The sequence below is a fragment of the Uranotaenia lowii genome, chromosome 2 (genome assembly GCF_029784155.1).
Source record: "Uranotaenia lowii strain MFRU-FL chromosome 2, ASM2978415v1, whole genome shotgun sequence".
NCBI lineage: Eukaryota > Metazoa > Arthropoda > Insecta > Diptera > Culicidae > Uranotaenia > Uranotaenia lowii.
In genome coordinates, this window is record NC_073692.1 from 428,156,417 (window position 1) to 428,173,304 (window position 16,888).

The 16,888-nt window shown below is 40.3% G+C and overlaps 1 protein-coding gene across 4 annotated transcripts in view; it reads left to right on the forward strand.

Moving 5' to 3' along the window:
• LOC129741032 (uncharacterized) overlaps positions 1 to 16,658 on the forward strand; it is a 28,296-nt gene extending 11,638 nt beyond the window's left edge. The window contains exons 1-7 of one of the 4 annotated variants that reach the window (XM_055732730.1): positions 972 to 1,183; positions 2,766 to 3,059; positions 4,658 to 6,857; positions 7,152 to 8,036; positions 8,095 to 14,690; positions 14,747 to 14,837; positions 14,894 to 16,658. In XM_055732730.1, the coding sequence (XP_055588705.1) occupies positions 4,714 to 6,857; positions 7,152 to 8,036; positions 8,095 to 14,690; positions 14,747 to 14,751 (9,630 nt within the window). In that variant the 5' untranslated portion in view covers positions 972 to 1,183; positions 2,766 to 3,059; positions 4,658 to 4,713 and the 3' untranslated portion in view covers positions 14,752 to 14,837; positions 14,894 to 16,658. Of the gene's footprint in view, positions 1 to 971; positions 1,184 to 1,643; positions 1,662 to 2,765; positions 3,060 to 4,657; positions 6,858 to 7,151; positions 8,037 to 8,094; positions 14,691 to 14,746; positions 14,838 to 14,893 lie in introns of those variants that run through there. The other 3 variants (XM_055732732.1, XM_055732729.1, XM_055732733.1) reach the window with 3 other exon arrangements.
• Positions 16,659 to 16,888: the final 230 nt, after the last annotated feature.

Below are 16,888 nucleotides of genomic sequence, written 5' to 3' on the forward strand. Positions count from 1 at the left end.
TCCCAGATGACTGCCATGTGGTATTCGCATCAATTTGCAAATATGTACAGGGTGTTATGATCCCCGTATTTCTTACTCTATCGGATAACTTAAGAGTAATCATCATAAAAATATTTACAAACACATTTTCAAGTATTTTGTTGATTAATTTTAAGTTAAGTTTGTTTTTAAGTTAAATTCACAAATCCATTTTGTCCCACCATTCTGAAAGAATACTACCGAACGTGTGTTGGTGAGTTTACACTGCTCGCGGTTTATGACTTGGTGGAGAATAGAAACATACATCACGATTTTGGTTGGGTGGTCGGTTAGAGTCAATTAAATTAAGGCGTATTTTTTTTTTGATTCCGGATTTGGCTCTAGAACCGTCAGAATAAAAAAGCAAGTTTCGGGTTTCGAGTTATTCCATACGTAGGTGTGCGTGAGAACGAGCGCAATGTTTACATGCAGCTGTCATTTTGTTCTCCCTTCTGGATTTCTTCATTCGGTTCTTAACATCCGGATTGCCGTTTTTTGTGTCCGGATTGCACTGGACTGCAGATAGTACGATTTTGCTTGGCTGAGAGGTTCAAAATCGCGGCAATAATCATTTTCCCGTTCATTATTTCAACTGTTTTGTTTTCAGCCAAAAACAGCTGTTTAATGTTTTGACAACAACGTTGAGAGTATTGGTGAACTTCTCGCAAAACTGACTTTTTTCTCAGGGCGACTCCGTCCCTTTTTCGAGCGAACCTAGGTTGCCTCTCGAGCAATAAATGAGCACGATGACAGCAGTTAGAGCGAACCTAGGTTGCCTCTAGTTTGCCTCCAGGTGAAAAAAAATACGGTATAAGTGAACCTACATCAGTTCAATCGATGGAATATGAATCGACTGCAACGACGCAGTTTCAGGTCCGCTAGTCGGAACTAAATACTTGCCTTATTGAACGCACATCGACATACATGTCCGTATAATAATATTGATTACGACTGCAAAAGGCTGTCGACATGTATCTTTTCCATTTATGTTTACGTTTTTTATTCTAAATGTAATGCGAGTGCGCGAATTTTCAGTTGCAAAGTTCCAACAACTGAGATATTATTCTCCTATAGAAGTGAAAACACAGCGCCATCACTGACAGAAAAGCGAAATAAGTATGAAAACGACGGCGGAGAACCACTGGTTGGTGTTCGATGCAAAACTGTGAGTTGATGTGGCATTTGACGAGGGACCGATCCATTTCGGCCGTTCAGTTAATATAGAGATTAAAACAACAGACAAACTATAATGTGGGCCATTGCATGCAGCGAACCTCCAGTCCATCAGACCGTGTGGGTGCGCAGCAGAAATGAGCGGAAATGGATTTTTTTTGTTTAGGAAGAACTAAAATGCGCATGTTTTTAAATCTGCTCTCTTCCATCTATATCAATCCTCTTGTTTATCCTATCGTCGATGTGTGTATATTTTGATAAGTTTATTTTTTGGTTCACCGTATAGAGGCTTACTATCTCATTCGGCTGAAACTGCAGTCAAAACTTTTGCATGGGTGAATGTCGCTAAGCCAAAGCTAGCCTCAAGCGATTTCAAATGAACGGGTGTATCTTGCTACAATATTCATATTAGAAAGTGTTGTGCTCCTCGAAGTTTGTGCTCGGAATGAACCATTCTGTCTGTCGATTCGGTATGGTCAAATGAAGTGTTGTTTGCAAGGGAAATTTTCTGCCTCTGTTGTTCTTCCAGCAATACGTGTACACCATGTAGCTGAACAATTTAAATAAATTTTGACGTAATATCCAGTTAATTTGCATTTCAATTTCTGGGCTTCTAGGTGTTTATGTCCTCTCTGAGAAACATTATTATCTTGCCTGCTTTAAGCTCTCTATGTTCAAGGCAATGAGTATAAAACCTTTTTTACGTTTCTTCCTTGAAGATGTTGACCTCCAGAGCTTTAGCTAACATAAAAGAAGGAAGAGAATCAGACGAAGAGTAGGTACCTAGTAAATCCAAAATTATAGCTTCTACTAGAGCCGATGCAAAAGATGTTCACATACATTCGTCATGAGAAAAACGCCAACAAACGTAACTGGAAGAAGTCAGAGTTTCATATTTCCTGTGCTCGTTCGTTCAGCAGTACTTGTGAGTTGGTGCAGTTATGTTTATTCTCAACCGCTCTTACTCCCTCTTACTCCACACTTTTTTCATGCTGTTATTTTCATCTTCATCCCGAAAAAAATCGACACAGCTTTTAGAGACAGTTGGTCCAACTGATGAAATGCAACCTTTGTATTATGAACGATAGGATGAAAAAAGCGACAGCTTTGTACAACAAATTGTGCAATGAGTGAAGCAGCGACAGTAGCACAGACACGCACGCATTTATTCATTTTTTCCTTCGCGCTGGAAAGAATGTTGTACAAATATGCGCGAAATACAAGCCCAAATATTCTGCTAACAAAAACCACGAAGCAGATTTTGTCACGATACGCTCGGCTCGCTTCTCAATACGCGGCTTGTTTGAATTGAATCGCTGGCAGAACAGAGCTTCTGAAATCAGTGAGCCGGACCTGTAACAACAAGAACACATCCGACATTTTATTAGTGGAATCTGTTTTGTTTGCATCAAACTGTTGAGATTAAAAAATAACGCTCAGAGTCTGGGCGAGAGGTCATCGCGTTTTGATTCAAATCCTAAGCTAGATTTTATTTCAAATTCAAATTACGTTATGATTGATAACTTTCAAAATATGTGTATTAATAGTATTCTTTTTGTTCGTATCATTTACAGATCTTCAGGGTTTCCTGATATGAAACATTTTGTCATGGCCGGTTTGCCGCTGAACATTTGGAACATTAAAGGCCATCCAGATCATCGCCACAGCATAGGTGACCCGCCATCCAGTGCTGGAGTCTACGAACAAACACAAGTGAATCAGCTAAATAACCTTTCAGAAGAAAAGGAAGTAAAGTATCTGTCTTGTATTGAGCAGTCGTCAATTTCATAGACTGGTCTTTGGTGAAGTGCACACATCGATTGTGTGAAAAAGTGTGCAGGATACACGTTTTGTTTATAAAAAAAAAGGTAAGAGAAGTAGATATGTGAAAACTTTGAAATAATGTCTTCGATGACCTATGATGAGACGCAAAAAATCATATTCAGATATGTTAAACGACATAACTGAAATTATCAACATTTCGATTAGAAAAAACATTGAAAAGCTTACGCTCAGATTGCTTTAGAATAGAAACTGTTGAAGTAGGGGAGATGAGGGCATAACGAGCACCCGAGGCATAATGAGAACTACGCTTTTCTACGAAAGTGCGTATTTTCTTAAATAAATTTTCATGAGGATTTGTTTCGTACTTCCTATAGTATTAATTTTTCACAAAAAAAGGAATCTCCTTATCATCTTTACAGAGATATTTAAAAAAAACTAGCTTGGTTCTCAAGTTACGAAAATATTATAATTTTTGAGCACCACGAAATAAGCTCTTATGATCTTAAAATAACCTTGATCTATAATGTACGCACTGCAACATGATGTACACATTGTTTCTCAATTTTTACCATCAGAAAATTTTTGAATTTTCACTTTTATCAATTTTAAAACACGTTTTTACTTAAATTTGTTGACTAGAGGCATATAGAGCACCATATTATCGAGGCATAATGAGCATTTTCTGCCGTAGAATCTAGCAGCGAATTAAAATTGATTTATAGCGCCACACCTTGACTAGTTTTCATCCGACAATTTAGCCTATTGGTAAGGTGTCGGAGAGGTAATCAAAAGACTAGAGTTAGATTTCTGTTCGAGGTGATTTTTTTCCATTCACAATTCATGATCGATTTTTTTTATTGTTACATTATACGGCTAGTAGCATCATCCTCCGAACAAAGCACTTAATGTATGAGCGTGCGTGAATTGTTTGTATTCTACAAACAGACCTAGATTATTTTGTTATTGCTTTGTTTGATGAATCTACGACTTACCTGACTTCATCGAATTGAATTCGCTGCTAGATTCCCCGGCAAAAACGCACATCTTGCTCTGATTAATGGTGCTCATACTGCCTCAGGGGGGGTTCTCATTATGCCTCCACAGTGGCTGGTTTTCAGCTTTTTGCAAAATTTTTTAAAATGCATTTTTTAACGTTTTCATCTAGTTTTTCACGTTTCAGCCCGTTAGGGAATAGGCTTTTCAAGTGTCTGAACACGAAACAATAATGTAACCTCCATATTATAGCTATTTTGTATGGTTAAATAACCGTTTTCCTTAAGGTGGCCATTATGCCCCCATCTCCCCTATCTGCTCTTCGGTAGAGACAGCCACGCACGGTATTTTAGGGTTGCAGTGCCGAAATGTTTAAGAAAACACATAATCCTCTTTTTGATAAAATAACGAGAATCGTGTACTTTTTATATGTTACTATAAATATCGAGAATTAAGTTTACATAATATTGTTAGACCCGTTTAATCTCATTGTTTTTATTTCCAATATTTTTCATTTGAAAGTCTCAAAAGATTTAAGAAAAATCATTAATCGACGGTTGTTGAAATGTTAAATCATGAACAATGTGTTAAAATGCTTGGCTCGGTAGATCTTCATGACTGCTTTAAAAACTTTTTAGGAAAGCTAATAAAACAACTGAACCTTTCTTATGTTTTCTTCCACTTGCAGAAATAGTTATTTTAGATGAACGATCTAATTGATGTGAGATTAGAAAACGAACAACAATGTCTACAGCATCGTCCAACAATAATTCGACTTCATCGTCACACGGCAGTCAAATCGGAGGCGGTGGTACAACTACAACCAATAGTAGTAACCTTTTGTCGTCCAATCCGAACATTGTCATATTGGAAAATCAAATTCTAGACAGTAACGATGTCGTAGCAGCTGCCAGTTTGCAGCAGTTGTCCAATGCCAATGCACTCAAAATGACAAGAGAATGTAGCATACAGTATTCAAACATGATAAATAGCTACTCGACGAATAGCAACGCCAACAGCGCTACCAATAGCAATAACCAGTTGTCTACAGTGAACATCATACCTGGAGATTCAAATCAATCGAATTCCCGCGTACAGGTGCTCAGTAATGTGCAACTGGTTTCGTCGAAGGGAAATTCTCAGCCACCAACCTTTAGCTATGTAGATGCTAGTGGAAAAAACTTCAATGTCCTGACATCTAGTGGCAAAATAAGTACCAACAAGTTGATAAGTGTACCAATAACAAAGGTAAAACCTTACAATCATATTGGCCAACAACAACAGCAATCGGCACAGCAACAGACACAGTTGATTACAACTTCGGCGGCAATGCAGCAATATTCTCAACAAACACAACCACTAAGCTCTGTACAGAAAGTGACAGTGCCCCGTAGCATCCAATTGGTAACACGAATACCGAATTCTACCATTTCCGTAAGCAATGGGCGTGTGTCTCAAATAACTTCGGCTATGAACTCAACGCAGCCACAGCCATTGCAACATCAGCAACCAACGTCACAATACACCGTTCATCAGTATCAAGAAACTACCAATATGCACATCCCAGCTGGATTAGAAGTAAAATCGTCAACGCTCTCTACTGCAGCGATGATAAATTCCAGCAATACGATTGGTAAAATTAATTCTACCAAAAACAAATCCACAGCCTCGTACAAAATGCTACAGAATACCACAATAGCACAAAATGCTATTCCTAAACCTTCGGGTAAAAGTGTAAGCGTTAGTTTGAAAACCGTACGAAACAATACAAAAATGTCGTCTTCGACAGGCAGTGTCAATTCACAATATTACATTAAGAGTTCTACTGCTAGTGGAATTCCTTTGCAACAACCTGCAACATCGACGTCCATTTACACCACGTCTCCAGCGCAGGCTGTATACCACAATCCAATACCATTACCGGTTCAACAACAACAACCACAAATGTCACAAATGCAAATATCAGTTGGAACTCCAGCTACTACGAGTAAAACTAAGGGAATCTACAAATCATCGAAAAACCAACTGATCCAAATACCGCAGCAACAGCCACCACCAAATCAATCGCCACTCCGATCCGTCACACCATCATCTGCAAACACATTGGGTACCATTACTTCAGCTTACGGAACAACGACAACGATTGCCTCCGGCGGTAACACCAGTTCATCGCATTATCAGGCTCGGTCATTGTCGTCAATAACTAATACCAGCTATCATCAACCTTCGAATAATCTCTACACCGGCACAAGTGCACCTTTGTATGAACCACCAATGTCGGTTATGCATAGCACTAGTAGCAGCAATAGTAGCGACCATCAAACGACCATACCTTCGGTCACTGTTACCGGGTATACGGCCACTAGTCGACTTGGTCGAAAATATGCTAATACCAGTGATGGTAACCAGTTACAGACAAATTCTCCTATCAAAATAAAAAACGTGGGGCGTGGACGGAATAGCAGCAGTAGCTATCAAACGGACAATAACTCATCTCAAAAGTACTCGGCTTCACCCTCTAGGCCGCAAACCCAGTACCCGACATCCGTTTCCTATGGTACCAACAGCGTTCAGCAGCAGCAGCAACAACAACCTCGAGAAGATCCCATTTATATTAACGGACAGCAGATGACCGATGAAGCTTCGGCCCGAATGCTCCAGAGCTTGTCTCAAAAATCATCCGTAACCGACAATAGCAGCAGCGGTGGCAAAGTGGGCTCTTCGTCCTACAAACAATCGTCGCAGCTAAATTTCTACGGTTCCGATAGTGCACCATTGGCATCGACAAGCAGCTCGAGCACTTCTAACAGTGCTGCATCCGCTCCCAACGTTATCTATGATCCGAGTGATGCTCGGTTCTACGACGATAAGCAGGATAAACGATCGAGGTAAGTTATGATAATTTGTTTTCTTATTTACCTATATTTATTTTTTTTTCTGTCGATTTAAAAACAACAGTTGACAAAAGTAAAAACACTTAGAATCTGGGGACAAGATAACTAATATACGTATTATCTATTATTCGAATGTAAAAATTTGTTATATTTTTGACTAACGTATTAGAATGAGATTAGTTATCGGGTTAGAATCGTTCGCCTAAATTAAAACTTTTGAAACTCCAAGCCTTGAAATTTACTATCCGATGTAGTATGGTTTAAGCACCAATTTTTCCCATCTTGCAGCACATCGGAAATTATCACATATGCTGGTAACATTCCATTGCGGGAAGGTTTCCCTCCTTCGTACAACTACAACCATCGGGAAGATGATGATCTAGTCGGGGTGGAAGTTAGGCCAGCACCTGTAGATACCTCAAACGGAAGGTATTATGTATTGCAAGCTGTGCTGCAAGATCACACGTATTTCGCGCCGATGCCGGAACCAAAATTACCTGAAACACAGGCCACATCCTCGCATCAGCAGTTGTTACCGCCGGTAATCTCTTCAACGTCGATACCGCAGCAACTAACAACTACTATACACGGTGCTCCATCACATATGATTCAGTTGCATAACATTTCCCAGCAAAATTCGATTCAATCATCGCAACCATCACAGTCACACTCGTTGTATCAATACATACATCAACAGCAACAGCTGCAATCGAAATCTCCGGTTCTGAGTGGAACTACATTTGTACCCACCTCATCCGTGGTATCTGCTCCTCTGCCGGTCAGTTTGAATATGTCGATTGCATCCGGGTCTGCACCATTGACTCAGCATAACTTGAACGCTTTGCAAGCAACTATGGCCGTTACAACGACCAATTCCGCAACACCCGTCTGCACTTCCCAAATACAGCCGACTGCATCGACCGGCGAACCCCACATCGGTGGTGGCGTGCTCGACTACATTTATCAGAAACAGCAACAACAACAACAACAGCAAGACGATGATGCAAACTCAATTATCAGTACCGGTTCGCGAAATTTTAATAATTTAGACAACGATGCTGGCGAGGAAACCGAAACCGCTCCGGAGGGCGAAGGGGAAGACGATTCGATAACGCGTTGTATCTGTGATTTAACCCATGATGATGGCTACATGATTTGCTGCGACAAATGCTCGTAAGTATTTAGAACGTAGTTTTGTGTTCTTTTCATTTTAATTTTGATTTTCTAACAGTCGCATTCTTCATATTCATGACAGTGCCTGGCAGCATGTCGATTGTATGGGCATCGATCGAATGAACATCCCGGACGAGTACAACTGTGAAGTTTGCCAACCGCGTGAGGTGGACCGAAATCGTGCTCGCATGTTACAGCTGGAAAAACGCAAGGAGCAGTCTCTGTTTTTAACGAACAACAACCTGCAGGTACCAACTGCGGCAGGAATCTCGGAGTGTGCGGTTAGCAGCACAACTGCAAACTCGGCGAGTGGGAACATTCCCGGATCTTCTCTGAGTTCAACTATTTCCAGCGGCAAAGGAGCGAATCAATTCACAACAGGAAAAGGTCTTGGTGGTGCTAAGAAAGGTAAAGCGGCAAGTGCTGCATCTAAAAAGAAAACCACGAGTGAAAGTTCGACAAATAAGAAACCAAGCAAGAAGGCATTAGAAAGTGCATTGAACAGAATAAATGGTAAACGTAAAGAGCTCAAGCGACCATCCAAGAAGAAGGTCAAAACGGTAGAACAAAATGCAGAAAAAATGACAAATATGATCCGTACCTGGATCGACAACTATGAAAGAGCGGTAACCAATCACTACTCCCCAGAGCTACGAGCTCGACTACAAGCATTCGGTAAAATGCAATCCCAAAATCCATTGCTTTGTTCAGACCGTCTAATCCCAGCGACGGCTGTTAACAATTTGGTGCAGAAATGCACTACGGTGCCACACGCTGGAGGTAAAATTCTCATCAGCACCGGTGATATAGGGCCAAGTACACCGATTATTGAGATACGAGGAAAGTACATGATCTCTTCTCAGCACAAACCTTTGCAGTCATTGTTCAACATGGCAGCCAATGGTAAATTGGCAAATAACAAAAATGCTGGACCGTTTTTATTCCTTTATCAAGTTCCAAACGGTGGAATTGAGTTATGCGTAGACACGAGAACTTATGGTAATGATGCCAGATTTATACGAAGATCTTGCAGGCCAAATGCCGAAATTCTACACAATGTTGAGAAAGGCGTTGTACATCTTTACATCGTATCAACCGCAAATATCAAAGCCAACACTGAAATTACTATCAAGCATGACGAACATTTACTGCAAAGGGTAGGTGGAGTAATAATTCTTACACATACGACCGTAACGAATCTTTGTGCATGTGGACTTATCAAAGAGTGTCAATATTCCGCCCAGTTGAGTGAGGCTTTACTACCAACAACAGGCTTTCCTCCAAATGCTCCAGGAACTAACATATTGAATAGTGCAAACCCTACTGCATTTTCTTTGACGTCTGTAAATGTCCCAATGGTTGGTTCTACCACTACCAAAACATCAAAGAACAAGAAAAGCAATGGAGCATTTGGAGATGGTGAGAAGAAACCGACCAAGAAACGCAACAGTCGATCGACAAGTTCTACTATCGAAAGTCGACTGCGATCTATATCTTCTAGTGGAGATAGTACGAATGAAATGATGCTTCTCCAGCAACAACAACAACAACAACAAACTTTGCTTCAGCCACCATCAATTGGTCCTCCACAATTATCACCGATGCATGTACATGGTCAATTCCATCAATTCATTGAGCAGCAACAGAGTCAAACAAACACTTTACAGTTTGTGCCTCCGCAACAGCAAACAACAATGTCTGCTCCGATAACACCTATCCAACAGCAGCAACAGATTATGCAATCCCAATACTCTATCGGACAAGCAATTTCGTCAGCTTCCATTCAGCAACATCAACAACAACCTGTCTACTTATACAGTCCTACATCGACATCTCAATCTCGAAACTTGTCACCACACACAACGGCAATAGCGCCTCATATGCAATCACCCCAGCCGATGAGTCCCCTGGGAGGAAATATGCGACCTGGATTCTACAATGAAATCAAATCGCCTATCAATTCTCCACCGCCGCCGAAAAGTGGACTACCAGCACTATCTGTTCCATCGACGATTCCACCGAATAAATCGATCAACCATCAACCTTTGCAATCACCAATGATTCCAAATCTGCCGGAACAACAATCAGCAAACAACTCAACGCATTTCCTTCAAACAAGCGAAGAGCGACAGGATATTATCCAAGAAAAACAACAGCAGCAATATTTAGCTCAACAGAAATGCATGGAGGACATTTTGCGAATAAAGATAAAATCACCAGTGGCAAGTCCCATCAAACAGGAACCATTGACACCAACTGCGATTAATACTGGCATGTTATCACCTCCTCCACCACCACCAATTCCCCTGAATCAAAGAATAGTATCTGCGGAAAACATGAAAAAAGAATTATTCCATTCCCACTTTCAATTGTCTCAACCGTCAATCCGAGAACCCATTATGCCATTGAATTCAGTGTTAGCTCAACAACAACAACAACAACAACCACAAACGTCGAGTCAACATCAACTACAACCGCCGTACATTTCTCCGATAGCGGTGCCACCAGCAACTATCAAAATCGAATATCCAAAGGTAGAAGTCAAGCAGGAATCGTCGTACTCATCGCTCTCATCGATAGAAACAGAACCAATTACTTTACCGACAACCGTGCCGACAACTCCGATCAAAGACGAAAAACAAATCAAAGTAGATCAAACAGTGCTGCCTGAGCCAAAAATCGAGCCCGAGTCTCTAATTGATTCCACAACTGTAACTATTAAAAAAGAAGAGGAGTCCGACTTCCAGAACGCAGAATATCCGCCACTTCTGGGTTCACCAGCGGAGGAAATCAAGCAGGAAGTTGTACCAGCAAGCAACAGGTCATCTCTTCCCGACAGTGCTACAAATTCTCCCGTTAAGCAACCAATGCAACCGGGAAATAATAGCAGTAATAATAGTACCAACAGTTCTCCTCACTCTACGCATCATCAAAGCAGCAGTAAGAAGAAAGGTAGTTCCAAGGAATCTCATCGTCATGCACAAAAAGAAGAAAAGAAGCCATCTCGGAAATTGACCCGTGAGGAGCGCAAAATGGAAGCCATCGTCAAGGCCTTTGAGAAAATGGAACAATCGCAGCAACGCAAGCAAGAACTTAAGGAACAACGTAAGGAAGGAAAGCGGAGAAGTGTTTCCTCGTCAACTCCAGATGAAAGTGGCGTGCCTTCCGGGGGCAGTTCTTCAAAGAAAAAATCTCTCGGAGGACAGAAACGAAAGAAAAAGAAATCAAAGTCTATGAGCTTACATTTTGGTTCACCAAATCAAAGTCGAAAGAAGAAGGTTTCTAAAACTTCAAAGAAGAGCAATTCTTTACGAGTTCGGTCACTGACCAACGAAAACAGTAAGATCCGTCCTGCGTACGAGAGTGGAAAAGCGGCCGAATTGTTGTTGACATTTTCACAATCTAAAGAGCCATCTGCAGCGTCGTTTTTCGGCGATGATGTTAAACCATTATCTGCAAATGCGGAAACGCTAGAGAACAACACCATAGATGGTATCCCTAGATTAAGTTCGGCATGTATGCTCATTGAGGCAGCAGTTGCTCCTTTGGAAATGCCTATTACGAGTCCCATTGAACAAGACTTCAAGTTCCCACAAAAAGCTAAAACTAAAAAGAGTATGAGTCGTGAATGGCTCAGTGGTCAAACTGGTGATACTGTTTTAATAGCAACGCAAAGAATTACACCAGACCAAGATTCTGGTTACATCAGTGAGGAAAAGACAAATTCTACAACCTTCACACGACAGTTGACGACTATTGATGAATCCGTTCGAACTCCCTTGGGTGTTGATGTTAGTGAGCCAAATATGTGCATTGCTGCAAGGAAGGTTGAAGAATTCATCGCTCAAAGCTCTCCTCATCAGGAAGAAGTTGGGGGTCAACCAATTTTGAATAGCAGTACATCAGTGACACCAATCAATACACAAGAACTGACTCCAACAGCTGTTTCTACCGCAAGCAGTTCGTCAGAAAGTGCTGCTGCTAAAAAACGTTGGCTACGGCAGGCCATATCGGAAGAAACGGATGAATTGAACCAAGCATCGTCATCTCCGCCTCCACCTAACGGGTTTACAACACCACTTAAAAAAAGACGTGTAGTCCGCCAGTCGGAAGAAAACAATCCTAATCAGAAGCAGCAGCTTGAATCTTCCACCAACAATTCAAATCTGGTTGCAGCTCAAAAAATTGATTTTATAGGAAATGTGCAGTCTCAGGTGATTTCCAACTACACCGATAGCGGTATGTATTGGTCTAATCCCGGTATTTCCACCCTCAATTATCAAACATCACAGCAACTGCACACAACACCGGAAGCTAAACAAGCCATGGATTTGTCGCGGACCGCTGCTGTAAGGATGAATAACGCGCAATCACGAATTCAACCATACAAGATTGTGCCATCTCTCACGCCGCTTCATTTTGCTGATCCAGATCCATTGCCAGTGCCCTCAACGATGCCATTGATAGCTCCAAGACAACCATCCATCATTCCACCACCGATTATACAAAATCATCAATCACAGTCAGTAGCAGAATCTCATCCGTCATTACTGTTGCCGCCACCAGTCGAACTACCTTCGAATGCTTCCACAATGTATGAATCGGGATCAGCAGAAACAATTCCAGCTTCAGCAGTGGCAGCAATGGTTCCGGCGTCACTGTTACCACCGGATACAACCTACAACACTCCCGTGCGTATAATCACCCGCAGCAAAGGTAGTCAGAAATATATTGGGAGTCCGGCCAAATTTGAATCCTCGTCGCCGGCTGGGTCGCAAAACTCATCGGTTGCGGAAACTCCAGAGAAAATTTCGATGACCGCTAATAGCAGTTGCAGTACCAGTGTTGCTAATTCGGACGTCGAAGAAGAGTGTGCCATTGAAGAACCCGCCGTAGCTGCTCCTTCGATACCTGAAGAAAGTTGTATCGAAACAATGCAGAGTTTGCCTAGCAATGAAATTAAAAGCGACGTAAGTGGCGGTTTATCAGAACAGGAATGTAGTGAAAAAACTTTAGAATGTTCGATTGAACAAGTCAGTAGTGCAGAGACTATCATTGATCAAGAAGTTTTGATTGAGGATGAAATGGTTGTAGAGGAAGAGATTGGTCTTATGAACACCAGTGAAAGTGTGGAATGTGAGAAGAACAATACTTCTGAAATGTTTGTAAAAGAAATCCCAGTGGAAAAAAGTGTTGAACCAGTAACAGAAATAAGTAAACCGCTAAATGGCCAAGACAAGAGCAAGGCAACAAAAGTTTCTACTGAAGAAGATAAGGACACTTCAGAGATGGAAGATTTACAAAAAGTTATAGCATCTTTTCACTCGGAAAGCATAATGAATTTGATTTCTCGTAACAAAAAATCAAAGAAAAGCATTAGTCGAGAAAATAGCGCTGAGAGAAAAAAGTCTCGTTCCCGAAAAAATTCCAAAGATATGGCGGTTTCCAGTAGCAAAGAAAACAGTGTCACTCCTCCAGGTTCACCGTCAGAGGATGTTTTGGATGGACAAGAAGTAGTGGCGCATGAAGCTAATGTTGACATGTGTGACTTTAAATCTTCAGAGCCTGAAAGTATGACTAAGCCTTCATCTCCTCCAATTGCTGTAACTTGCCCACCCTCGTCATCAGCGGATACACCTGTTACAACCTTTGGAAGGTCATATTCACACCCATCTTGGCATTCGACCGATCTACCAACGATTCAACGGGAATCAAGTGAAATTAGTAGTTTACCAGTTCTCAAACCAGATATTCCCCAGTTAAGCTACAATTCTCCCAGTACCTATCAATCAAATGCTGCACGGAATCTACTATCCTCGTTATCTGTTGGTTCCGAACCTCTGTCGACTTTGGGTAGTTATCGTCCCAGCAGCTCGTCGCTGCTAGATTTCCACAAAACGACAGCCAACATTGGTTCGAGCACATCAACACTAGCAAACAGTAACAGCACTAATTCTAGCAGCATTTACCAGTATCGACCATCATCTACCGAAATTAGCAATCTGCTAGAAAAGGGATTTAGCAGTTCACGATCATCCAGTCTTTCCACACTTGGAACAGATAGACCTGTCGGTAGCTCGTTTCTATTTTCCAGTCCAAAAGTTAGTGAAAATTTGTCGACTCTAGGAGGTAGTGCAAATACACCTTATCCGAAGATTTTCACAAAAACTGCCAGTTCGGATCCACGATTGAATCCAGCTCTAACAATACCCGAGCCAGTTGCGCCCATTACACCAAAACGGAAGCTATCAATTAATGAATACCGTCAACGGAAGATGCAATCAAGCAGTAGCGTTGGATCATCGGGTTTAGTCGAGGCATCCAGCGCCTGTACAACTACAACATCAAGTTCGTCCAGTTCAACGGTATCCTCGAGTAACTCGAGCGGTAGCAACAGTCGCGATGGCGGGAACAACGTTATTAGTAGCAGTCTGGGCAGCAACGATGTCAGCAGTTCCATCAGCAAAGAATTAAGTTTAGAATTGGAGTTGGAACTGAACAAATTGGACCAAGATAATAGTGAAGCAAGCTCACCGAACGATTACGTTTGTACGACATCCGCAACGGCTTCGTCAACGAAAACGGAAACGGAATTGTGCTCTTCGGCTGTTTTATCTGCCGATGGTAAAGATCACGGAGTTTCTGATAAAAGTGGTAGGTTTGGACATTTTTTCAGCACGAATTGATTCTAATCCTATTTTTTTTTAAAGGATAAATCGTTGAAACGAATTGAAAGATTTAGAATCATGTTGTTTTGTCTTCAATCAACGCGATCGGTGGAATCTGCCAGGAAAAATTAAGGTATGTCATAACGTAATAGGCAATATGCAATCAAATAACAAAAAAAAAATTTTTAGATGTTGATCCTGCTGCATTCAAACGATGGAAGGAAACGCTGTAACGTCCGAGATCCGTCAACAAAAAAAGGAAATTTGTTACAAGGTTTATGTTTTACTTAACATTTCCGAGCACCGGATACCATGGGGATTGGAAAACAGTGATAAATTTAGGCTATAAGCCCCGATAGTTACGGTACACAATAGGGGCATTTTTAGGATGTTCTGGCTGGGGAAAGTAGAATTTTTATCCTACTTCTTGTGGAAGTATTAATATCTGCTACGGAAAAGCGATCTTATTGTCTGGAAAAGCTATAAGGATTGATTAAATTGTAAAATTTAGAATTTTTAATCTTAAGTGCGTTGCTGAAGATTGTGGTAGATACTAAGTCCGAAGTACACACACAAATTATAGTACAAGCTTCTTTTTTCGAAGCTGTCCTTGTAAATTATCTAACAATATACAATTTGGAAACTTATTTCATTTATCCCATTTATTGAAGGATTTAGTTTGGATAGCAACAATCGTGCTCGTTACGTTTACATAATCTTATTGTATTCAGAAAAAAGTTCGTTCTATCATGTCAACTTCTAACTCTTTCATTTCACCCGTCGACCATTTATATTAAAACATTTATCCTCTATTAATAATCTACATGAAATTTTTGATGAGGACTCCTGTTAGCTATTCGAACGAAAGGCCTTATTTTTTTTTCATTCGACCATTAAAATAAAAATGCATGCACTTTTAAAAGGGACATTATTTTCTAACAACCCACCAATTGTGATGAAACATCCCCTGTAAATAGCTGTACATATCAATTATCATCCACGGATGATTTGTGAAGAAAAACATGAATGATCGAGGATAATATTTGGATTAATAACGGAAAATGTTATTATGTAAAATAGTACAAATATACAGAACGATTAGCTATAATGACAGTGATTCACTAAAAGTGAACTCCTAACAAAACTAACTGGAGGCATCTTCCTGGAAGATCAGCTACCCTCCCATAGAATGCATCAAAATAAAAAGAGATAAAAAGATTTTAATCAAAATTAAGATCAGCATTAAGAATTTGCGGACTGGAACATAAACGGAGCGAATGATTCAACAAACAGGGAATGGATTAAGAACAGTAAATCAAAAAGCCCCCGCAGTCTAAGCTTTCTTTATTTTAACCTACATTTGACCCAAAAGAGCACTTTTCCCAGACATTATTAAGCCGTAGATGAGTAAAAAGTACATAAGATAAAAATCTAAGTAATATAAATCAACCCGTAACTGTAAGTTATGTTGATTCAGCTAAATATTCTCATAAAACAAAACAAAGTAAAGCATGAAAACCTAATATATGAAATTGCGAAAGAAGCGTTTTTTGTTGATATTTTTATCGATTTTATTTATACCAGTTGTTGTAAGTAAAAACACGCAAAAACGAACCTACTTTTATCTTATGGAGGTGATTTTTTTTAACTATTCATCCAATCGAAGCAGAAAAATGAGTAAGCGAGGATCTATCCGATGCGGTGCGTTGAGGATCTCAGCAGGGTGTGTACATTTGTATGATAGGAAGGAAACAAACAGTAAGTGAATCGGGCGCTCAAATGCATCGAAAGTTTTTTGATTAGGCAAGCATATGTAGCATATATTAAGTTTAAATGTTCTCATTTGTATATTTATAATATTTTATGTACAGCAAGTTACGCAAGAAAACATGTAAATTATAAATTTAAACACAGATCAAACGCAAATGAAATAAAACAGAAATATTGAAATCTATCTGCACAAGGCCTTTATTCTAGACAAGATGACCAGTGTCTTTTTTATCTTGATGTGCTGCGTTCCAAGCCAAATTGCCTCATGTAGAACAACGTACAACCAGTACAACCGAGAAAAAATAATTGAAATTTGAACTATTTTTCATGTTTTTCGATTAACGTGATGGTTGTCTTGTCTGATCCAATTCTGGTAACTGCTGGAGTGAGACAAGAATGTATCTTATCACCGCT